At 31.9% G+C, this 27396-nt stretch overlaps 1 protein-coding gene across 2 annotated transcripts in view; it reads right to left on the bottom strand.

Moving 5' to 3' along the window:
• LOC118195123 (uncharacterized) overlaps nucleotides 1-27396 on the bottom strand; it is a 128182-nt gene that overhangs the window by 5079 nt on the left and 95707 nt on the right. For both annotated transcript variants that reach the window (XM_035366375.2, XM_035366383.2), the window contains 2 exons: nucleotides 20404-20538; nucleotides 5640-5770 (listed from right to left, as the gene is read on the bottom strand). In XM_035366375.2, the coding sequence (XP_035222266.1) occupies nucleotides 5640-5770; nucleotides 20404-20538 (266 nt within the window). The remainder of the gene's footprint in view (nucleotides 1-5639; nucleotides 5771-20403; nucleotides 20539-27396) is intronic.

The following is a 27396-nucleotide window of genomic DNA, read 5'->3' as shown; positions in this document are numbered from 1 at the left end:
ATAAAAGGTTCAACATCAAATGCTTATCTCATGTTACCATTAGTAAAAAGATTTGCAAATCTGTTCTTTACTACTGTTGAGAAATATAATAAACCATTTATTTTTGTTATAATTATTTTTAAACAAATTTATGGTATCTGTGCAGGTACTTCATTTGATATTACAGCTTAAAAAATAGTATACCATCTTATAGCACTAGGTTTTGATATCATACTGTAAACATTTTAGTTTGCATATTTATAGTTCAGAGAAAACACTGTACTTAATACCTGAGACTGCTCTGCTTAGGTCTCAACCAGCCATTACTCAAAAATAATAGAACGATTTTAGCATAATACAGATAAAATATCAAAATATCATGTATACAGTTTTACAGTCATTCAATAGACAATTTTGATTGGAAAGCCAGAAATAAAGGAAATGTGAAGTAGTTTTATGAAAATTTTATTGCAGTTCCTTTTCCTACACTAAATTTGGATGTGACTCACTATTGAACATAAAAAATAACAATAATGAAGGAATGATGAAGTTGTAACCTATAACTGGATTAAATTTTAGATTCATGGCAGAGCAAAGGTGAGTGAGAGGCTAGAAGGAGCACTAAATTAGTTGTGAAATTTTAGAAATATATTTAAAAAATGAATTATGACAGTTAAATTTTCAATTTTGAAACTTATTGAAAGTACTATTTTAAAATAAAAAATTTAAAACTATAAAAATGGAACTGTATTGTTGAGCACTTGCACAACTCTTTTTTTAACTTAAATTCGTTTAAGCAGATCAAATCAAATCGACTCATTATATTTACCCAAAGTTTAAACTTATCTAAAGCATCAAATGATAAATCCATGCAATGGGCTGAATCTACTAGTCTCTTTAAGTAAATGAGATTGAAATTTTATGTGTGCCTTCATAGAATTAGATACTTAAAAAGGAAAGGTAAATATAGCCTTGCAATCAAAAATTTTAAATATACATAAAATTGCATACTTAATAGAAGGATTAATCTATATCAAATGCTTGCAAACAGTTTGGCTGCATGAGTGTTTTCGTTATTTTTCTCATGTGAAATGTAAGTATGAGGCTATTTTTGTTAGAAAGTCTCTCTACTAGACAAATAGCTGTCATATGCTTGACATTAAACAAACAAACATAAAAGAAGGATATCTCTTTCTTTATGGAAAATGAGAGAAAACATTCTTGAGAAATGTAAAAATTCCGCTTTAAAGACAATTAGATCAATAAAATATGGTGACAAGATAAAAAGAAAGATTAATATATATCAGAGATCAGACTGTCAAAAATCGATAAAAGAATTTAAAGTATATTCCATAGTAGAACGAAAGAAAATCATTTTAATCTTGCAATTAAAATGAGAATATCAAATTACATGAGACTAACAGGCTATGGCCAAAGCAAAATTTATAAGTTATATGTACACTTGGGAAAAAGAAAGCATATGAAAACATTTCCAACCTGAATGAAATCAGTTCCTAAATAATTTTCTGTTGCCAAACCAGGAAAAAAAACTTTTGACACATATAATCATGATTCAAATTTAATGTAATATAACTTTTTCTCAATATCAATAAAAGAATTAACACGTTGACTGCCACGGCACTTTTCTGGTTCTGCTCCAAGAAGCCAAATTGATTTAATCTTATTATATTATTAAAAATACTAATTATGATTCGTAACGATCATTGAAACGTTTACAGGATTTTTTTTTTTCGCAGAAAAAAGTTCCTACAAATTCTCTTGTAGTTGGCTTTTGTTAGATAAAGCTCTTCGCAGAAGCCCACTATGAGTTGATTCGTACAGACATGCTTCAACTTGTTGCCTCGATACAGCTAAAAGAAGCGCTGAGCGAGTAAGCAACTCATAGCGGCGTAAAAATGGCAAGTCAAGAAACTACAAGATAACTCGTATTGGGCATCCCGAAGAAGAGCGCTTATATGAGTTATCTCGTGTTGGGCAGTCTATGTGTTAATGTGGCAATAACTCATGTCAGTTATCCACATCAGTGTTAAGTTGAATAAAAAATGTTGCCAACAGCACTTATTTATTTTAACTGCTGAGCTAAATGAAAAATTTTCAACATACAAGATGTCGGATGCAATTGCATGCTTTTTTCGATGTCAGAATATGACCTTAATAATATGTTTAATGTTTGGCAATGCTATTTTTATTTCATAAACAGTAAAACATTTTTTATTAACAGACTCTACGATTTGAAAGCAAGCAGTGGTAACACTTTTAGAAATAAAGCATTTTTATCTCCAGTACGAGAGACTGCTGCCACTTGGAAAAATGAGTGCAAAAATTAGCATTTTCAGAGTTTTCAATTAATATCTGAGCTGATTAATGTCACACAAAGATGAGAGAGAAATTGCTTCCCATGAATGTTTGGCATCTGGGAAATACCTCTCTCGAGAAACTAAATTATTTGCCATTCCGGAGGAGATGATGTTACAAGAAAACAGACTGACGCACACTGGTTTTTAATAATATAAATGGCTTCCAATTTACAGTGGTAAAATATTAATACTATTGGATCTACAAGTGGTAAAATATTAATACTATTGGATTTAGATATTTTATATGTTAGGTTGAGTTCGATGAAGCATACAAAGACTATCTTATCTAAGGAGAGGGATATTTAGGTATTTGAAAAAGGACCATCTTTTAACTTGGCATTTAAATATCACAGTGATACAAATTTTTCAAGTATTCCATTAGAAATATTTAGTTTTAGAAACTATGCTAGTTCAATAATTGTAGTTGTTAAACTAAAATCAGATCTTTTATACATAATTCAGAAATACAGTTTAGCTTAATCTGAATTTGGGAACTATTATCAAAATATTTTTAATGCTAGCAATCATTATTCTTAGGGTGAAAAAAGTTTCAGAAAACTTAAAAATTATTAAAAAACGCAAAATCTTCTTTTGGGTTACAAAAACTTTCAAACATCACGATTTTCTCTATAGAACATAAATTAAATAAATATAATAAGTAAATTTTGAAAAAAAAATTGTTAATTTCACTTCATTAAAAGCAAGAAACAATAAATCATGCCCCTCCAAAAAGGCTTGAATATTACTGTAATATTTTTTATACTAAATGCTGTGAAACATTAAACATATTATTAGTGTTATTAGCTGTATACAAAAGCAATATTTTTAGTTAAAAATTATTGCACATATTTTCTGAATACTATGGTATAGTTTATTGTAGCTAACTTTGTTGAGTATAAAAGTATTGAGATACAGTTATTCAGTTGTATATAGGGGTGCATATTTACCTCTTTACCTCAGGTGAAAAATTACCTATAGGTTTATGGCAGTTAAAGGTTCATTAATTATTCTCATAACATTGTTCCTCATTATATAAAAATATTATGGCTTATTTGGCAATCAAGAAATGTACTGGCCGTCATTGACTTTATATAAAAATACAAGGTCTTTTAAAAGGTTCCAGGACTGATGCTAGTACTAAGAAATAAACAACAAAAATTAATATGCTTCAAAACAGTTAACTTCAGCTATACACTTTACAAGTTGTTGAATTGGGTTTCATGGTCACTTCAAAATGCATGTCAACACTCTGCTTTCACTTTTTTTATCATTTTTTATGTCATGTACATTAGAAAATTGGTAGCTTTTTGGATTTCAATTGTGAACACAGAAAATAGTCTTATGTTGCCAAATTAGAAGAGTAATTACTTTTATTATTTGCTGTTTGATTCAAAAATTGCTTGTGTGGTCTTATTTTATTACGCAAGAAAATCGCATATATTTCTTCTAAAATTGGAGTCTAACATGATATACTCTTGTTTTATTAGAATTTTTGATTTAATATAAAACTCAGTTTTAGAATGACTCGTATCATTTTGGGAACAACTGTAAATCATAGTTGGCCAACTCTTCACTTGCATTATCTATCTACCACATTATTAACATTATTAAATTATTATTTTATACTTCCTCATGTATGGGTAAATTGCAACATCTTCCCCATTTAAAAAAAAAAAAAAAAAGAGATTCATGCTCACAAAAAGGTATGGCATGGCATCCCTGCTATGGATCAGTTAATCTGCTCCAGAATTATATTCTGTGAATTTAGTCTGAGAGTATTTATCCACAAAAACAACTGAATAATTGTTACAAATTTCATAGCCCAAATCAATGCTATAAACACAATCTTTCAGGGTCATTTGTTGTGCTTTTTCAGATTACAGATAATATTTTCATGAGATGCATATTTTCAATAACATCATTATGGACTGGTTGTCACACTATAGAAACACTTCAAAAAGCCTGCTGTGTCAAATCTATTTAACTCGGGCTGTACTTCTAATGTTGATTCTGGTAAGCAAAATCTATGAATACTAGATAAACCTGTGAAACATGTTTTCTTAATTACTGTGCACATTTAATATCTCGTATAAAACATATCAATATAAAATTAATGAAAGAATGACTTTTTAACCATACACATTTCATTTAAAACATACTCTTCTTTATATGACAATTTTATATCATGATTGTAACAAAAGCTTAAATCTAAAAAAGAATTTTACAACTATAATATTAAGACATTCATTATATTCAGTGAAGATTTATATCAAATACTTGCATTTATTTATTATATGTATATGATATTAATTAAATAAATAACTTTTCTGTATATGATGGACTTTGTACACACTTATCCAATAAAAAGGAAACAAACAAAAATTTTTGCTTTAAATTCATGTAATTTTTTTATAATGAACTATTGAAAAATGAGTATAATAAACATCTTTAAACATTTCAATTTTTGGAAAGGGATTTTATATAGATTATATGAAAATAATCATTAGTTATACAAAATTTTGAAAATTCTCATGATAGAAAGTGATATTTATCCCAAGAATAAATATTTAATATGTAAATTTATATTAAATAATTTTCCCCCAAAAAATATTGCATTTATTGTCCCATAAATAATGCAGTTTTTTCCAGTCGCATTGGAAGGGGACAGGATAATCTACTTACATAAACTTGTGTAAAAAGAGGTATTAATTTTATTTAGTTCTTTTAGTACACGCTTGAAGTGTGCAGTTTGGTTCTGATAGATATTTTTCAAAGCTATAATGAAAGCGACAAAGGGGCACATTCAACATATTTTGCTTTACGAGTTTAATTAAATAGGACAATAAACATAAGCCAGTGTCAACAGTGGTTCCAGAAATTCCAAGCCAGAAACTGCTATCTAGAAGACGAACCTCATACTGGAAAATGTGTACAGCTTGACAAAGACATCCTGCAAATGTTGATGGAACGAAAGTCTATCATAACTACTGAAGAACTAACATAGGCAGAAAAAGAGTATATTTCAGATTTAGAAAAAAAAAAAAAAAAAAGTCTGTTTACTTCCCAATAAGTACAAAAACTTGTGGTCTGGTATGGAAAAATGCTAAAGGGAATGCAACTATGAGAGAGAGTAATTTTGTTTATCCTAATTATAAAAACCTTTTTTGCTTAGAAGATAGTGAAGAAACCTTTGAGTGACCGACCAGATATGGAAGAATTTAAAATTAATGAACTTCTAATATAATTTATATTTTTTAAAAACATATTTGTAAAAGAACATACTGAGATAAGACATCCAGAGTACAAGTAGGCTCAGTTGAGAAGAGATAGATAATTACTCGACTTGCATGGATTTTAGGAACTTCAAAAGCTGATTTTAATAAATTTGTTATGATAGAAGGTAGATGATGAATCTAGAAGAGAAAATAAATATAAACATACATTAGAAGGTACATGATAAAACTAGAAAAAAAATTATAAATATGCATTATGTGATTTTAAACAGCAACATTACTATTTAACTATATGTATGGAAATATTCCATCATGTAGATGCATATTTTATATTTGAGTGATCAAAATATTAGAGACAGCTCTTTCTCTCTCTCTCTCTCTCTCTCTTTTTATAACATGGACCAGTCTACAGTGACATAACATCCATTAATTGCTTATATATAAGATTTACTGAACTTGGGAAAAAATATTTTTCATTGTAGTTGATTTGAAAATGGGTAAGACAGAAGATCTTAGCGACCCTGAATGAGGCATGATCATGGGTGCAAGAAGTCTATTGTAGCATTTCTGAAACAACTAATGTTCCAAGCTTCTTGCATGCAGCAATATCTTGGGTGTTCAAATAGCAACAAATGAACACGTAAGGGGGGTGAGGCTTCATGTAATAAGGACAATTCTGATCAAAAAGTGCTGGTGAATGATAAAGGTAAATAGTGGCTGCCATGATACATCCACTACTGTAAAGGGCTATAATATAACACATTGCAGTTAAATACAATTCAAGTCATTACAAAGTTGATCCAGACACTCAACATGATAGTCTTTGGATTTCAACGGCAGAAGACTATCATAAATGTCCAAGTTATCATTGCAAAACAGGAAATCGTGTTTGCTATGGGTTCAGGAGCATGAAATTTGTATGCCTGATGACTGACAAAAGTTTCTGTCTGATTAATCCAAGTTCCTGCTTCATCATGCATATGAAAGGCCAGAAATGATACTAAATAGAGAACATTCTTGGACTTGGTTAATGACAACTTCTCAAGTTGGTGGCAGTGGAATTAGGATCTGATCATAATTTCTTGGAGTATGATGATTTCTTTGGATATGCCTGAAAACAACTCTTAACACTATCAACACTTGTGCTTATTTCAGTTATCATTGCCCATCACCTATGCTCATTTATGTCTGCACTGTTCCATGATGCAGGATGATCACTTTCAGCTGCACAACATACCATGTTACCATACATAATTCATCTAATATTTGTTTGTTGAGTGTGGTTCTGAATTCTGACTAACTGTCATTTAAGTGAATCAGCTTACATCCAATGGAACAATAGCTTTTGCTCATTTCGATTATGAGTATAGTTACATTATTAGAAGTTTATGATATTTTTTCTTTGATAATTTTTTAAGGTACTTACGCCATAGTACCGCTAAAAATACAGTAAACAATCACCCTGCTATTATTTGGCTTTTGTATTTTCTTTCACTAACAGTAAAAAACAAACACATATTCCTTTCCTAAGATATACAATGTTTCAGACTATTCTTTATCACAAAGTTATTGCAAGGCACAGTTTATTAAAATCAGTTTCAGAATTCTTCTAAGCATTTTAAACCCTTTACACAAACATAAGTAGATGCAGTATTCTCTGCATACATTTGACAAATGATTCACTTTGCCTTTGCAAAACTTTTTTTTTTTTTTTTTTTTTTGTTACAATAAACAAATTCAGTAGTATACAGGGTAATTCTAATTTTTTTTTTTTTACAAATTAAGACGGATGATAGTACTCATCCAGATGAGCAATAATTACCATGTTAGGATAATAACCATGTACTAATTAACAATAATACCATGTACAATAATGAGCAATAATATAAATAATAAGGAGCAATAATACCATGTACTAATTAACAGTGTTGGGAGAGCGAATGAACGAGACCAAAACTTGCATAATCAGTTTAGTGAAAACCTCACAGAGAGTGCATAAAATGGATAAAACCAAAAACTTGGCTTTCGAGTGTTAATTCGAGCCCAGACTTTGATGGCAAACACTCAAATGCATATCTTTGGTTGGCAAGGTCATAGCCTCGCAAACGATTACAACAAGTTAATTATCTAAATTATTAGGGGGAAAAACTGCTACCTTGATATCAAATACCAAGGTAGCAGTTTCTTTCCCCTTCGCCATCTTCTATCCTGTCCTCCTGGAGTTAATGTGCTGCGCTCCTTCTACTTAAAGAGCCTTTCTATGGGACACGAAGTTCTGACAGCCGGAACACAACATGAAACTTTTCACACTAATCTTGGCATACACCGGAAGTGAGTTAGTTGATAATATTCAGCTCTTGAATTAGATAATTAACTTGTTGCAATCATTTGCGAGGTTGAGACCTTGCCAACTAAAGATGCCCATTTGAGTGTTTGCCGTCAAAGTCTGAGTTCGAATTAACACTCGAATGCCAAATTTTTGGTTTTATCCGTTTTGTGCACTCTCTATGAGTTTTTCATTAAACTGATTGTGCAACTTTTGGTCTTGTTCATTTGCTCTCCCAACACTGTCGTGAGTTCAGGCTGGAATTCTAATATTCCTCTTTTCTGCCTCTCGGAGCGGAATGCGACCATATGTTCTATGATGATTATTACTCATCTGGATGAGTACTATCACCCCTCTTAATTTGTAAAAACAATTTAGAATCACCATGTATATTCATTTTATAAGGTTTCATTTTTATCTCTCATAAAAATACGTTTGTATTGTTTCTTAAAATGGCATAAATAAATTTTAAAGTTGTGAGTGTCACCCAGATGGTATAGTGGTTGGAGGAGCCTACTCTAGTACTGTACGGCCTGGCTTTGAACCCGCAGAAGGCATGGATATTTATAAATGTACACTGTCTTTGCGACATAGGGATACTCTAAATATATGGTGAGCCAAAAGTCCTCACGTATGGTTTGGTGATAGGGGAGATGGGTGGGAGACTCTCGCCTCCCCGGGAAAAATAATTACAGCATTCAAATGTATTTTTACCTCAAACAGAATGCAAACAGCTCAGAAAAACCAGTTCTAGCACTAAATTATTATTAATTCTTCAGATTAAATTACTTTTTTAAATACAATTTTAAAGTTTTTAGTTTCACATTAATTTTTAATATTTTTTAGAGGTTGCAAAGGCAAACATGTTTGGTAGCTACAATAATTTTTTGAAGATAGTGCTATAATTACATAGCCAAAAGCATATAAAAACCTTGACTTCATATTAATGCAAAATATTCCTTTCCTATTATAATATATATATTAAGCCTGATTATAATTGCATTCAACTAAACAAAAAGCTCATATAACTGGAATATTCTAATATTTTAGAATTTTTTTATTGAAAAATTATTACAATCCAAAAAAAATTACAAATTCATAAATCCACCATAAAACACATACACAACCAAGACTCAAGACACTCGCTTTAAACACCTCTTTTGATTGCTCCTCCCTCTATTATTATATCTATCATATTGTTCTGGGAATTCATCATTGGAATTGCACACTCCTTATAGTTAGATAAGTGGGGAGTTAATATGGCATGTAAACATATGAGAAATTTCAAGCATTTAGTCTATCTATTATGACTACTCTTGCTTATATGTTAAAATGTTGACTGTTTTCATACACAAAAGCTGTTGTCAAACAGTGCAATTTAGTGCTAATAATGTTTAAGGGTGATATCAGAATGCAATCACAAAATCTTCACTTTGTCTTTATGTAAATCTGATATCTCAGTAAGTCAATTTAGCTTTTGTAAAGAAAAATATAAGTTAAGTGCTATTTATCTAGTTTTTCTTCACATTCTGAGAAAATGATTAAAATTTGGGACTTGCTTTCAATATAACAGCAAGAAGTGGAATAACTTCACAAACATGGGCATCAATAAAAGTTTGTGTAAATGGGTATGTTTTGTAATTTATTTGAAAATGGATAAATAATGACAATGTAACATGAAAAATTACGGCACATGATTTAAGCTTTTTAAAAGTCAAACTTTTTCCAGAATGATTGGTGCAAGTTTGGTGGGGGTCTCCAATTCATTGATTCTATCATTGATGGGATTTTGTATTCAGATAAGATTCAGATGTTCTTTTTTCATATATTTACGGCTACGAAGTCACCTTTTATGTCCGAAGTGCATTACCTCTGAAATCTTATATAATGTTAAATGTAGGATTTTGATATTAAAGTTGATAACAAGTAAAGATGCATTGGCATAACTAAAACTCCTACATTACTATATATAGAGAGAGAGAGTCAGCCTTTCGATAAAAAGGAGAGAATTCAAAAATCCCTAATACTGATTTTTTTTAATAATGAAGATTTTTATCAGGACTGGATTAATCATTAAACAATATAAGTACATATTTAAAATACCAAGAAGAAATACTTTTTTTAAGCTGGAAAAAATTTGAAGTCATATTTATTTATTTTAATTGTTAAAATTTTAGGAAGGGAGAATTTAAGGCTAGAGTAACAAATGCTTTAATCAAACTATGCTTGTAAAGCTTCAGTCTTCTTTTACGAGATCTCCCTTTCACAGAGATGATAAATAAATAAATAACTTGTAGTAATAAAAACCATGCCATTTTAAAATATAGAATTAAGGTACAGATTGCAATAATTTTGTATAAAACTATATGTTTTATATATGAAATCTGTGCCAGTCTATGACTTGTTACCTCCCACTTAATTTTAACAAATAAGTATATATTTAAACATATAAAAGATTATGCTATTGATTTAGCCATCTCATCTAGGATGATGATTCTAGTTGACAAACATGAATTATTCAAGAATTTTCAAAAAATATGTATAAGCCCTCATATAAATAATATATTGTCAAACTTTTAAACACACATTTATGTCAGAAACAAATCAGTCTGAATACATAATTTTTATAAAAGATACATATGGTTGAAATTCTTCTCCTGTTCCTTTTAATTTGACCTATATCTGTTTCCCCATTTTCTCTAATTTATTGAAAATTAAGATAGCTGACTGATGTATTTAATGAAACTAAGAGCTAAATCATAACAAATTTTAAAAGAAATTCTGACTCATCATAATTGATGTTTTTACTTTTATTTTTGCCAAATTATTTATGAAGTTCTATGCACAGTAGTGATAAGTTTGGGTAAAATTAAATGTACAGTAGATTAAAATTAAACATTTTAGAATATTTCTAATTTATTTAATTTTCAGAATATTAGTAGCATAGCAAACAGCAGCTAAGTAAGTTCATGAAAATTCTTATTTACATTATAGGTTTCATTCTTGAGATCAGAAACATTTGACGCCATTAATTTTTCTTTTTATATGTAAAATAATTTTAAACATTTTTCTAAAAAGGTTTTCTATGTATTTCTTTTGCAGAAATTGAAAACCTTAAGAGCAGATTGAATATCAATTTTCAATTTATTAGAGAGGTCATCAGAAGATTTCAAAAGTGTGAGAACTGATTTTAGTTTGTTTACCATATAATAAAGGGCTAAAGTGTCTCTGCAGGCTTATTTCCTTACAAAAGTAACACAAGATGCAGTAAAGACGTTACCAAATGATCCGATTGATTGCAATGAGGTCATAGTAACTTTTATGCCATCTTTACCATGTAGCAAAGATGCAAAAGATTTGCCATCACATTTTGACAATTTGTTGATGTCGATTAAACATCATGAAACAAACACTTTCAGACATTACCATTCTAGCTTTTCCTATGGTTTGACAGTGCTATTTTCTGAATGAGAAGGGACTAATTCTGCCCTTTTAAGAATCTGGACTCCACACAAGATTCAATTTCTAATTTTTCCTTAATTTATTTCATCTAAATATATTAGCATAAAGTAAATGCCTCTAGAATATATAAATATAACATAAATAATTTTAAATATTAAATTTATTGAATGCTTAAAAGAACGCAGAAAATTATCAAAATTTAAAAATTAATCAGTATAATTTATAAATGCAAAATTATTTCAAAATTATTTTAAATTTTGCATTTATAAATCACAAATCATAGCATTTAAAAATCAAAATAATATAATGTAATATAAATTATTATTAATTTATGCATTTTAAATATTTTAAAATTCATATTTTTAAATAAGAATAAAATATGAAATTTAATTCTCTGTAAATCAAAATGTATTTTATTAATACTATATAGATGTATGCAAAATTTAATAACATACGTAAATTTAATGCTTTGATGATAAATACTTTGTCAAAAAAGGAAACATAATGTTACATATCCTCTGTAACTTCCCAAATTATCTTGTTCAAGGGCAGCACAACAGCTCTGTTACTAATGAGGTGCCTTTTCTAAAGTACTTTGCAAAAACTTTACAAATATTTTGATATTTATTTGCTTTGCAAATGGAAAAAGAAAACAGAATAAATTAATTATGTTAAATATATAGAGGAAGATATTAATATAATAATTAGAAGGATGAAATTTGTATTACCATTTGAGAGTGATAAATAAGCTTTTCGTTTCAAAACTAGTTAAAAACACTCGGTTACAGTTTTAGAAAAAAAATAATGCTCTATGTTTCCAATGAAAAATTTTGCTTTAAATATCATGTAAATGATATATTAATTATTTCATTACTCAGATTAATATCTTTAGAAGAATGCTTGTAGAAGTGTGCATAAATATATATTGATGCAATTTTCTTTTCTGACAGCAATTGTTACATTATTTTCTTCCTTCACGTTCGAACAGAGTTCATTTGGATTTATGGATTTGGAGTGAATAACGACGACACTTGATGAAGTATCGAAACACACTTTATTTGCCAGTATTAATCAGGACAGCTCCAAAATCTCACTTACAGTCATCGAACTGTTATAAACACGCTAACATGATCAGAGACATAGCTTTCAGGTTATCAAGCTATCACGGTGGAGACAGCTTCACTGCAAAGCACCAGAATACAGCTCCCGACTCTGCTCGGTCGTTCTCAGAACTCCACATACTCTCGAGACTCTCCACGCTACAACTCGCGACACACGAGCACAGCTCCCAACACTTCGGTTCAGTTGTTGACGGGGCTCACACGCTCTCTCGACGATGCACTAACTGCGATACACTAACAGACTCCTTCGGTGCACTGGACAACCCACTCGGCACTCGCTGCCCGACTGTCAACTTGATCGACTCAGCACGGATTGACTCACCAGATGAGACACCAACTGGATACTAACTCGCACTCTAGACGAGGCACACATACACTAACTGACTGCGGACCAGCAGAATTTATATAACTTTCGTCTTGTGTTCAAGAACATTCTCCATGGGATAGCGCCAATTTTGTCGCCAAATGGGCGATTTCTCGCCAAATGTGGCAACTCTGCTTTCCCTTGTCATTTTATGGCAACCTTAAAACTGCTTTGCGGGGAAGCTATGCGCCTGTACATTTCGTAACAAGGACTGCACGTAACCGGGCAGTACAATCCTCGGTCAGAAGCATAATTCAATACAAACAAAAGGCAATACAACAAACAAATAACATAACCAAAGAAACAAATATTTACACTATTTACAAATTAAACACATCACAATTTTAAAAGAAACAAATATTTACACTATGTTCAAGTTATATACACAAATTAAACACATCACAATTTTAAATTATACAAATTAAAGCTCTGAATGAATTTCAGTCTCAGTCTTTTCATTATTTATACCCGTGTCAAATACTTTTCCACTGCAGTTCTCAGATGTATTTCTGTTTTGCATATCACAATCTGAAGATATAGTCCTTTCAGACTTTTCATACACAGGAAGACGTGAAACAGTTTGTTCACCACTCTGTAGTTAATTCGCAGCATGCATACAGTTCACCTCGGTATTTTTAGCGGGATGGTACATGCTTATTTACCTCTATTTCCTGAGAAACAGTTCCCATGTTTTCACCAGGGTCACGATTACAATCTGATCCTTTACAAGCAGAAATATCCAGCTTAAGAATCAAGTTCTTGTCTGCACAACCTTCACTATGAGGCACACGCCAGGTTTGTGAGGTGGGTGAATTTTCTTGCAATATTAGAGCACACTGCTTAAGTTGTATATCAGCTGCTCCTATCTCTGCATTACATGAACTTTCAGATGGTTCAACACTTACTGCCTGCGACTTCGTAACTTCACTATCAGTTTTGACGAACTTAACAGTCGCATTTTCACTTTTTTCCACTTCAGGCACTTAATCAAATGCTTCTTTCCTGTCTTTTATTTCTTCATGTTTTCGTTCTTTTCCTTTAATGCCGTTAGATGTTTCATCCATTATTTCTTATCTTTCTCAGGCAGCTCATTAGCTACTTCCTTCATTTCTACATCCTTTGTGATTCTTCAGAAGCCACTTCTCTCATATCCACATAGTCTTTTATGGCTCCAGTTTCTTCTGTAAACTCCACTTTCACCTGCTGGAGTTGCTCTCGTACCTTTTCTTGGCCGACGTTTATTTCTTCCCGTCCGGCTTTCTTCCCTTCTAGTCCGGCTTTTATCTCAGCTGTCAGCTCTTTATATCCATCTATTATCTCATCATATCCGGCTTTTATTTCAGCCAGTCTGGCTTTTTATCACAGCTCTCATCTCGGCTAATAAGTCCATCAAAGTCTTTGTTTCTTCTGCCATGGCTTTTCTCTGCAGGCGGGTGACTGGCATTCACTCGCAAATTCCACTTCTAACACCAGTTGTTGCGTTTTTCTTTTCTGACACCAGTTGTTATGTTATTTTCTTCCTTCACGTTTGTACTGGGTTCATGTGGATTTTGAGTGAATAACGACGACACTTGATGAAGTATCGAAACACACTTTATTTGCTGGTATTAATCAGGACAGCTCCAAAATCTCGTTTACAGTTATTGAACTGTTATAAACACAGTGGAGACAGCTTCACTGCAAAGCACCAGAATACAGCTCCCGACTCTGCTCGGTCGTTCTCGAAACTCCATGTACTCTCGAGACTCTCCACACTACAACTCGCGATGCACTTAACGACAGACGAGCACAGCTCCCGACTCTTCGGTTCAGTCGTTCCTGGAGCTCAACATGCTCTCTGGACGATGGACTAACTGCGATACACTAAAAGACTCCTTCGGTGCTCTCGACGACCCACTCGGCACTCGCTCCCGTCAACTCGATCGACTCAGCACGGACTGACTCACTAGACGAGACACCAACTGGATACTAACTAACTCGCACTCTAGACGAGGCACACACACTAGCTGACTGTGGACCAGCAGAATTTATATAACTTTCGGCTTGTGTTTGAGAACGTTCTGGGCCAAACCGGTAAGAATTCGTTCCAGAAGGTTCTCCATCTGTCCATGGGATATCGCCAATTTTGTCGCCAAATGGGCAATTTCTCACCAAATGTGGCAACCATGTCTACCCTTGCCATTTTATGGCAACCCTAAAACTGCTTTATGGGGAACCTATCTTACTGCACCTGTACATTTCGTAACAATATTCATCATGATTTAGAAAAAAATTATTTTGTTTTCTGTTAAATAAAAAATATTCCCTTAGATTTGGAATTTGTAGAATTTTGTGGACGTCTGAGCATCTTATAAATAACATAATGTCACAAGATTGCTATGCCGTTATGATGTCATCGTGCTACCCAGGTAAGTACAGATCCTAGATATAAATTTTCCCAAATTCAGTTGTAATATATAATTAACCCTATTTTCACATCCAGTTATAAATTTTCTTAAAAAAGGGTAGCTAATTTTATGAAAACAACTTTTGCACTAAAAGTGGGAATGTACTGTAAGTAATTTTATACCTTTTTATACTGAAGCTCTTGAGCAAAATTTCCAAGTGTACTTTAATTAAATCAATGAAATGCTCCATACCTTTATGTGCGAAATCGCAAATTTTAAACATTCCTTTATTATTTACTCACATGATAGATCATAACACCGAGTTAAAACCTGTCTTAGAGTTCAGAATGATTTCACTTTAACTTCTTTTCTCTTTGAAGTGACCCCTTTATTTTTTTAAGCTAGCATGTAAAATTCACACATGAAATTAATTACATTCCCAAATAGGAACAGATGTTTATCATACTTTTTTTTCCCTCAGAATTCCAGTTAACAGGTTCTTCAACACATGAAGTGCTACTGCCATGAAGCTATATTATTTAAAACTAAACTGCTTCCAGTCACATTTATATATTTATGACTTTAAATTTTCTAATTCAAGTTTTACACTACATAATAATAACTTTTGGATGGTCCTAATTTAGAAATACATTTGCAGCAAGGAAAACTAAATACACTCATGTCCATAAATTAAGGATAATGCAAAATCAGGCAAAGGCAGAGTTAGAAGTGAAACAAATTTGACTTATTTGTAAAGCTTATTTATTAAACAAAAGGTAAAGAGCAAAAAAAGATGCTATATGTTTGATATTATTAAAACAAATTAGTGATTTTTTCTCCCTGGAGCAAATTACAAAAAAAAAACTTATTTACAAAAAACCAATATTACATGGTTGGTGTGATTGTTAATACACTGTATGTCTCACAGACGATGCAATACAGTCCGTACAATGCCCAGGCATGCTGAGTATTAAATTATCGATCTGATCTTGGGGGGGGGGATATTACACCACTCAAAAAGCAATGCTCTCCGAAGTTCTGGTAGACATGGGAGGAGGTTGACGGGCTGCAACTCGTTGGCCAAGCATGTTCCACATGTGCTCTACTGGATTCAAGTCCGGTGAGAATGCTGGCCAGTCCATACGGGTGATATCCTTCGATTGAAGGCATTCGCTTACGATGTTTGCACGGTGAGGACGGCGTTGTCATCCATAAACACAAATTGTACACCCATGGTGCCCCGAAACAAACGTACATGTTGTTCCAGAATGACGTCCCAATAGATTTGGCTTGTCATGCTTCCAATTTGAACATGCAGGTCAGTTCTGGAAACCAGAATAATTCCACCCCAAACGAGCACTCCTGCACCACCGTAACGATGTCATTCAATGATGTTTTCTTGGTGGTAACGGTTATTGGAGCTCTCCATATTAAAGTCCGGCGAGAATCAGACTGCATGCTAAACCTGGACTCGTCGGAAAACATCACACAACCCCACTGTTTCGGTGTCCACAATGCATGCTCTCTACTCCAGGCTAACCGCAGGCGACAGTGAGTTGCAGTAAGTGGAACGCATCTGACAGGTCTATGAGCATATAGACCAATCTGCCCTAAGCGTCTGTACACGGTCTGCCTTGAAATTGTCATACCAGTGGCTGAAGAGAGCTGACGAGACAGGTCTGAGGCTGTGCTCCGCCTGTTTCTTTTGGCAGTAACTGTCAAATACAGGTCCTCATTCGGCGTTGTAACTCTGGTGCGACCTGTGCTGTAACGTCTACTCACATTACCATCATCTTGGAATCCTTGCCAAAGCCTGGAGATGACACTCTGGGCAATTCCAAGTTCGTCTGATACTTCCAGTTGGATATGCCCACATTCCAGATGGCCGATAATTCTACCACGTAAAAAATCATCCAAATGCGTCCTTTGTGTCATAACTATTCGGTTATTGCACTGAAATGCTTATAAAGCGCCTGCGAACAATTTTACTTCTTTGCCTGTATTCCTTATATATCACTCTCTTACACTCTCGTCATTGTGACATACCATCGGTGTCATCTGGTTACTTCCTGAAATTTGCATATGATTCTTGAAGATGTGTGTAATGATTTTACAGGTGATATATTTATTTTAGAGTTTGATTTCCGCGTGACTCCGAATTATCCTTAATTTATGGACATGAGTGTATATTCATCTACGTTTTCCAAGATTATACTGACAACTCATTCTGCTGTTTTTGATTCAAGATAATACCTAAGTTGGTTAATTTTCACTAGTTTCTTAACACTCAGCCTAGGATTTGAGGTAATATCAAAGCATTATAAATAGCTATGAAAAATATTTTTTTTTTTCTGGCTTGTGGAAGGGGTATGTGAATGAAGTAAGTTTTATAGTTTGAAGTTAAATATAATATTTATTAAAAAAATTTTGAGTATGACATTCATTTACTGTGAATCTGTATTAATAATATGCTAATATTAAAAAAAAATATTTTTTACTATTTATCACTTAACTTCTAAAATGGTGTAAAAGGAGGGAAGGAATACAGTACATATATATAAAAATTGGAATTATTCATGAAACATGTAATCATGTAATCTCCTACTATGATCATGAATCATGTAATCTCCTACTATGATCATGAATCATGTAATCTCCTACTATGATCATGAATCGTGTAATCTCCTACTATGATCATGAATCATATAATCTTCTGCTATGTATTTTCTATAAAATGTGATGAATGCATGATTTATTAAAAAAATTCTAAAAATATCAGTTAAAAATTATGTAGGCGAAATATAAAGTTAGAAAATAGTTAAGCTGTCTGATTTTGGTTTAACATGAAGTTTTTAGACCAGAAATACATTATTTAGTATAGGAAAGTTTTCGGAAATGATTTTCATGAAACTTATGTAAACATATTAAATTTCACATCGGGAAAATACTCAGAAACTTTTTAAAACTATTTCATGGAATAAGTCTTGGTATTTTCAATAATTTTACATTTTTGTCTTTTAAATCTGTAATTGATTTGAAGCAAATGTTTATGGTCACAGTTCAAAATAAAAATTTTCTATTTCATTTTTTTTTTAATAAACTTAATTTTTTTGTGAATATTTATCGTTACAATATTTCCTAAATTTAAAAATAACAAACTTGTTATCAGCTTAAAATTTAATATGCAGTCAATTTGCCAATGAAATTTTTTATAAATTCATTACATTTTTTATAAAACTAAAGCATTTTTAAAACAGCAAATCTGTAAAGAATCAAAACATTCTTCTCTGTGCTATATGGCATAATTCAGTTTAGTACACAAAAAACAGATTATTGGAAGATCATGTTTTCATTTCCAAACAAGAGCACTAAGAATTTTTGTAGAGGAATCATTGAATTTACCTTAATTTCTGCAATTTCTCACTTTAGGATTCTTTTCTTTAACCACAAATTTAACATATATAGTGTATAATTCTTTTTAATCAATTTATTTTCCAGAAATTAATACTGAAATGAAAAATGCAACAATAATTTGTTTAGGTAACAGACACAATATTATGCTTACAGACTTTAATGTAATGCAAATCTGAAAATTCTTCACCTTAAATACTTCAGTTGTAAGGATTTATTTACTTTTCTTTATTACTTAAAACTTCTTCTATTTGTGCGACTTTTATACTATGAATTAAAACTTCTTCTATTCGTGTGACTTTTATACTGTGAATTACATTCAACTGTCTGGAATTTTCACATATCCAGCATTTCCCAAGCTTTCTGGGTAGTTGAGCTTTTACTGAAAATAAACAAGAGGTTTGTTGGTACTTCTTTATTATCACAGGCCATGTTTCTTAAATGCTAGATTGGTGCTAGGATTATCGCCAAGTTCATATTTACTTCCCACACACAATTCGTGGCTACTGTGTTTCCAAGCCTGCTTTTAATAATATGCCATTAGAAGAATTTTCTTACACCAAGGACTTTTGCTTCATGAACTATGCAAGATGAGACTCATGATGACAACAAACTGTATCTCACTGACTTTTATTCTGCCACTTAACAAAGTGCCACAGTCTTTCAACATTTTGTGTATGAGCAGCTGTTGTTGGATCAACAAAATGAAATTTATGATTCACAGGAAAATATCTGGAGCCTGCTGTTTTTAGTTCCTGTATTTTACATGCTGGTCAACATTGAATGAATCATAAATGTCTCTTGATGGAATTTTCTCCATAAGTATGGTTGGCTTTCTATTAAGGACATAAGCAAGAAAAAATTTACTAGTCTCTTGGCATAATCTGCCAAATATCCAGTATCTTAGAAGACTCTCCCCTTTTTGCCCTGTGCAAACAGATTTTTGTTTATGCCCATACGTTTTTTCAGGGCTACCTATTTTTTTTTTTTTTAATTTGTTATTAGAATAGATTTAGAGAGTACAGCTCCGTCATAAAACTGTGCCAGCCAATACCTGTATTTGAGATAAGGTTGAAATGCTTCTCCCTCCACTTATTCGACGTCAGTTCTACCCAACACAAAATAAATTGCTGCACTGTTACAAATAGTTAAGAGTAATAGTATAGTATGAAACAACTAAGCCAGCATAAGTTAAAGGATATGTTTTTTTCTTCACTAACAACTGTTCATGTTTCATCACCAAATGCTTTTCTTAATATGTAATTTCATTTAATGGTCATTTTTGCATATCGAAGAGGGAAAATGTGTCTTTTTTGGAAGCAAGATATAGCACCTTCTTCATTTCTTGGTAAATCAAATTTTTTTTAAGAAAATATGTTAACATGTGGAATATTCAGAGATCTTAATGATAAGAGAATTTATGAGTGATCATGAATTGTTATCATTTCTATGAAAAAAGAAAATATGATAATATGTAGCTTAATCACAGCTCTTCTTGTCATAAGCAAATTATAAATGATTGTAGTTCGGACTGCCAGCCATCTGGTGCTGGTTTGTTTTGGTGATGTATCTATAATTTTGGCACCATTTACAAAATGGGATCTGTAATGATAAGGAAGTACCGATTTGCTTCAGAAATTTCAAAATTTGGCTTCTTTTACATGGCTGAATTAAAAAAATTAACAAATATTAAACAATGTACATAAAAATTACATTTAAGAAAATAAATTTAAAAAAATTACCATGTGCAAAGTATTGGCAGGATTTTCAGCAAAGTTTGCAAGGCCTCTTCCAAGGTGTATATACATCTCCTCACTTTCTTCATTAAGAGAATTCAACAATTCACATAAGCCAGTTACATACTGATGTACATAGTTCTACACAGAACAAACTGAATTTAATTATCTTAAGTGAAATTTTTTTATACTTAAAAGAAACGAAAAAAAGAATATCACTGCTGATATTAATTTATAATGAAAACAAAAATGTTTCAGTAATTTCATTTTGTTCAGCTACACAATATTTTTTAAAAATAAAATTAGTTTTATTATAGTAGAAATACTAATTAACACATACATGCAAAAGAATTTTCAAAATGAGGATGTCATTATAAACATACAAAATATGAGAAATCAAATGATTAATAATGACATGCAAAAATTTAACAGGTGTAATTTTACAGTCAGTTTTTGATATAGCATTTAAAAATTTTAAAGTTTTTTTAGTTTACATTTCATTTTCTTCTTAACATGTTAAATGCCAACCATATGACAATATGTGATTAGCTGTCTGCTGGTAGTCTTCTATCAACAGTCATCTTGTTTCTATTAAATGGATTTTTGGTGTCCACCTTTCTTTAATACATTGTAAATACATGGGAACTTTACAGGCTCAGCATCTGTTTAAGTGGGCATCCCAAAAAGGATTTATTTATTTTTTATACAAGGTTTGATTGATAAATATTTTCAAAATGTAAAAAAGTAAACTACACATGATCACAACAGTAAATTTTAATTATAATATATTTTGAAGCAATAAAGGAGGCTTTTCTTCATATGCTAGGCAAAAATATTGTGTTTTCAACATCTTTTTAAGGTGGTACAAACATGGAACATGGCATGTCTTTATTTTTGTTGCCTTGTTTTTTTTTTTTTTTTTTTTTTTTTTTTTTTTTTTTCCCTGAAGAAAGTATGCTTTCAAGTAATGAAATTCAGATTGTTTCAGATTCTTATAGGCTTCCCTTCATATACTAGGGAAAAGTATTGTGTTTCTCAACATCTTTTTTGGGTGGTACAAACACAACATGCCTCTTTTTTTTTTTCTGTGGAAAGCATACTCTTTAATAATGAAATTCAGACTTTTTTAGTTTCTAACAGCTTTTTGGCAACTTATTTCCAATGAGAAATGAGATCAATAGTCAATAGTAGTCTAAATTTTACGGATTTAATTATACTTTTTTTAGCTCTACCCCCCCCCAAAAAAAAAGGTAAGTGTGTATGTATCATGTATGTAAACACTGCTCAACATTGAAAATGCAACACCAAGAAGGAGTGGTCACAAATTTCAGTGTAGACGCACATCACTGAGTTATGCAAATGATGTGAAATGCACAGCTCTCCGATGCACATGAAGTAAGATATAAGGGAAGGAACGTGCAGAATGGGCAATACGTGTGTCGTTATTTCTGCCAGACGAATTATTAAAGAAAGTTGTTTTTTGTCCCAGAGGATACGTGTAATAGGAGAGAATGCCAGGCCGCCATCAACGAAGGGACTTCCAGCAGATAGACGATTTTAAGATGGGTATGGTGATTGGATTGACAAAGGCGAGTTGGTCCTTGCGTCAAATCACAGCTGATATCCATATGGATACGACCACGGTGCATCGGCTATGGCGAACATGGTTGAAACAAGGAAATGTGGGAAGAAGGAGGAGTGCAGGTGCAGCCAGAGTGACATCAGCACGCGTAGATCGATGCATCTGCCGACAAGCTGTGGCGGTCCTGCAAGTCACTTGTACCATGCTTCTGCAGCATGTGAAATATACCCTGGATGTTCCCATGTCGACCAGAACCATTTCCCGTCGATTGGTTGAACATGGCCTGCACTTACACCGTCCATTAAGAAGACTGCAATTGACCCCACAGCATAGACACCAACTTTTAGAATGGTGCCGGACTGGAGCGATATGGATGACAGAATGGCGAAACGTCGTGTTCTCAGATGAGTCACGCTTCTGTTTATCCAGTGACAGTCGCCGCATACGTGTGTGGCGTCGACGTGAAGACAGATCTAATCCGGCAGTAACTAAGGAAAGCCCCACCGCATGACAACGTGGCATAATGGTTTGGGGCGCTATTGCCTACAATTCCAGGTCACCTCTAGTTCGTATTCAGGGCACTATGACAGCCCAACAATACTTGGATAATGTACTGCGGCCAGTGGCAATCCCCTATTTTCAGAGGCTGCCTAATGCAATTTTTCAGCAGAATAAAGCCCAACCACACAGTGCTCGCATCTGTCAACATGCTCTGCAATGTATACAGATGTTTCCTTGGCCACCTTACTCTCCTGACCTGTCACCAATCGAACATGTGTGGGATGTGATTGAACGCTGTTTGCAGACTCTGCCCCTGCCTCGTTCAGAACACGAACTGTGGCAAATGGTTGAAAGGGAATGGAAAGCCATCCCTTAGGACACCATCCGCACTCTTATTGACTCTATGCCTAGACATGTTTCTTCGTGCATTACTGTCCGCAATGGTCCTACATCTTACTGAGCCGACGCCGTTCTCGCTCTGCATTCTAACTATCATTTTGAAATAAAGATCATTTATTGCTGCTTGCTGTCTCTGTCTTTTTTCCAAATTTCATCACTTTCTGACCATTTTCTTTTTGGTGTTGCATTTTCAATGTCGAGCAACGTATATTCGATATGAAAATTGCTGTGATGGGTACAAATTACTCCTCGTTCAGAAGTGCCCAACCATGGCATAATTTGAAAGCACTTCTTTCTAAAAGAAATAAATCTGAAATTGGAATAAAAATTTAACACTTTTTGTTTAATTCTATACAATAGATTGAACAAAACACAATCAGATCAGATTCTTTAATAAAGGATCGGATAATAAAGGATCTGATCGGATAAATCAGATCAGATTTCTTTAAACAGGTTTGGCTGTCAATGTTAATAATTTGTATTCTCTATACCTTTTTAATACAGTAAAAAGATTAAATAACAGAAATTAGCATTCAAATCACCTTTGAACAACACATAATTTTCAAATAATGTGCAATGACTCTCAGGGTCTATAAATTAAATTCTGCATAAATAAATATTTCAGATAAGATAAAATTTGCTGATAAAGATGTTGTACATAAATATAAGCTAATTTCATTTGTAACCCAGAATAATTTACTCTTATAATTACTCTTAACAATATATGTTGAAGAGACTGTTTTGTTTGGCAAATTGTGCCACAGTTTTGTTCTCAAGTTGTGCCATGCCCGTGCCAAGCAAGGGTCACACACTGAACATATTATATTTTAAACTCTTAAGTCTCAAGATAATTCCCCAGAATTAAACCCCAGAACATCTTGTGACAAGGAGTTTGTAAATTTTGGATAATTCCAATAGTTTCATGTACTGAAGTTCAACTGGTAGATTCAAAAAGGAAGTGTGCAAAAGATTTTAAAGAATGGATTGATTGCAAGATAAAACCCTGAAATCAGGACATCCAATATCTGGGAATGTTAAAATATTTAGACCTTCAGACCAAAAAACTTTTTATTTCTTAACAATGTCAAGAAGAAAGAATATACTCAAGGAAAAACAGATGTTCCACAAAAGCAATTTTTCTCCCGACTAACTGAAATTTCTACATATTACTTTCAAGCACCAGTTAACTAGGGACATTTGGCCAATGGCAATATATTTGTTGACATTGTATTGACTATTGCAACAACCATACTTTCAACCCTTGAATGATTCTGGGAGAGACTAGCATTTTTCTCTTTGACATAAATAATAAATGAAACTCCAACACATATTTGTTTGGAATGCATATGCATGTTTATTGACATAGCCGGAATGGGAGAAAGAAATGAGATTCCAAGAGTACTGTCTCACTTTAGCATATGCTTAATGCTTCATGCATACACAATAGGCATATTTTCATATCCCAGCACTTGATTTTATGTGATTTCACTTTAACACTAAATAAAACACCTCTGTGTTGAAGAGACACAATCACTGCCATATGACTATCAACTCATGACAACTTGAGAAATTGACTCATCCAGCAATGCCTCAACCAAATGATGCAAATAAATGTCTTGATTATAGAAAACTGTTTAAGTTGTACTTCATTTAAAGTTTTAGTAAAAGATAACTTCTATGCCTTATTCTTTCCTCCAAACTGTACATCTATCATTCAGTCAACAGGTACTGGAAACAACATAAGGTGAAATTCCAGTATAAAATAGCCTTTTTAAAATTTGTGCTAAATTTTCTGAATAATGGCAAGGCCATTCAAGAGTTTTGAAATATTTTAACACAAAATTTGCTGTGTAGAGCATTGCAAGGTCATGGGAAAATATATCTGCAGATATTTTTTAAACTGTCAGGCATAATTTATGGCCAGTTATCATATTTCATGGTGATAATGCTATGAATTTAAAAGTTTTCAATTATCACAAGCAAAAGACAAGCTTTTCTCACTAATTGAATTTGTGAAGATATGTGGAGAATTAATAAATGATGATGATATAACAGAAGTATTTATTACATTGTGATGACAATGTCCTAATATCAATCAACTAATGGATGGCAGATTCTGTAGAACAGTTCTAAATCCACAAAATATCACTATCAATAGTAAAGAAAGTGACAAAGAGGTTTTTGAGAATGAAAAGATTTTAACTTTTCAGAGACATTTATTTCAATGAGAATTTAGTGAGAATTCTTGTCAAGCCAATTATAGAACTTAAACAATGGGACTTAGTAAATGAACAAGAAATTATGTCTACATATAAAATTAGAGCGAAAGTACTAATAAAAAAAAAGAAGAAACTTAAACAACTTATAGTGAAAGAAATGTAATAAAAAGAAAAATAAATAAATAAATAAATAAATTCATTTTGTAGATTTGATTCCCTTAAGGTCATGAAAGCTTTATTATTTCAGAAATAAATATTTCATTTTTTCTAATTTTATAATTTCTACATGTCATCTTACTAGATTTAAACTGATGATCTAAAATACAGAAATTTCTGAAAAAAAGAAACACAAAAGTCTTAATGATTCTGGATCTCGTACTTCGCACTTTATATTATTTTCTGAAAGTATTGCTTCTAAGACATAAATTTAAAACCCTTATTATGTGGAATTTAAGAATACCTACAGCAATTAAGGATCTCATTTATATGCTTAAAAATGAAGTGAGGGAATTTCAGGGTGTCATTTATTTGCTTGTCATTTATAAAACTTAATCAAATGCTTGTATAATTGAAGAGATATTCAAAGATCGATTTTACCAACCCTCTGCAACTTCTGTTAAAAATAAATTTGAAAAGCTTGGTCTTCTGAACAACTCTAAAGACCTTTTGGACAATTCTAGAATACATCTTATAGCCTTTGAAATAGTATCAGTAAACATTATTGTATCATATTTTCCACTAAATTTGATGACTTTAATCCAACCTAAAGATTAAAAAATTATTTTAAACTTTAAATGTCAATAGAGGAATTCATCTGTGCAAAATTTATTAAACTCTGATTGCAGTTCAGTTTTCCAAGATCAGTTTAATGTAAAAGATGCAATTTTTACTGTTACTGTTACTTAGAAACAACACATTACAAAATACTTGCTGGAAATTGTGGTTAAATGCTATGTATCAAAATTCTGTTGAAGAAGGTGAAAATAAATGATCCAATGACCATTCACTCTGAGTTACTGACAACAGTTATCTTCATTCAAATAATCCATTATCCATGTTTTCAGGAAATGACATTATTGCATAAGCTGAAAGTGATAAAAATGAACCAACTGTGGAAGAGTTAAGTTATAAAATCATAATTCAAAATGTATTTACAGATAGCAAGGTAGCAAAAGAAATGGTCATTGACAAAAAAGAAAATTCAAGCAAGATCACTAGGCATGAGGCTTGTAAAGCATTAAATATATTTGAAATTTCACTAATTTTTCATTAAAAAAATTATAACTTTGGAGAAATTAATATTATGTCTCTAAAGAATATTTCTTTTGTTTTTTAAAGAGGAATCTATGAAGTATTAGGAAATATTTCATGAGCTGTCAATAATGATTTAAAAGTAGAAACACATTAAATATAATTAAACTATTGATAACTTTATTTTCTAATTAGTTTTCATCATCAAATAATTTGCAAAATTACTATATGCATTTTTTTCATTCTTCATTTGATAATGTGAAAACAATTATCCATGGTAATAAGATTTTAAGTTGATAATCTAGTGTATTTTATTATATAGCATTGCCTAAGTCCTGAAAATGGTTAGATTCTCAGACATTTGCTGTATCTGTTTATCATGGCACTCAGTTTTAACTTTGGTACATGAAAGGCTGAAGGTTCTTTTCTGGCACAGCTGTACAGACCTCTATCAAAAGTATGTAGTTTTGTTTCTCACATTACTCTTACCAGCTTTGATAGAAATCTATAAATTTAAGATAATTATTCTGCATTTAAGGGCTAAAGATCTGGTTTAATTGCTAAATTTGCTCTTTGAAGAAGAAGGAAACTCTTAACAATTTTTTCAAAATGCATACAGCATTTCTCTACAATTGATGCTAATCTAAGTTTGAATCAGCTTAATTTTAGTCCAAATGGTATCATTCTCTTACATCTACTGTGTTTCACTGCATAGTTTTATATCACTTCAGATCAAATTATATTTTTCATATATTATTTCATATGAAATTAATAATTTGATCAGTAATACTGAGAAGGCATTTATTTGGTACTGTTCTGTTATCAGGAACAGATCCAGATATGCATGTATGCATAGATGTATGTTTTATGTATGATTGAATGTATGTGTGTATATACATATACACATATATGCATATACATACTATGCAAGTGCATACATTCATACATTTCTGAATCAAGTCCCGATAACAGAACAGTACCATTGATTTTCCTTAAGTTCTCTATTTTAAAAAAATTAAAAATATTACTGATTTCTTTTGTAATAAG

The sequence above is a fragment of the Stegodyphus dumicola genome, chromosome 8, assembly GCF_044657685.1.
Source record: "Stegodyphus dumicola isolate Sdum_Otavi_A_Nest chromosome 8, ASM4465768v1".
Taxonomy (NCBI): domain Eukaryota; kingdom Metazoa; phylum Arthropoda; class Arachnida; order Araneae; family Eresidae; genus Stegodyphus; species Stegodyphus dumicola.
This window is presented reverse-complemented; position numbering and strand designations above follow the sequence as displayed.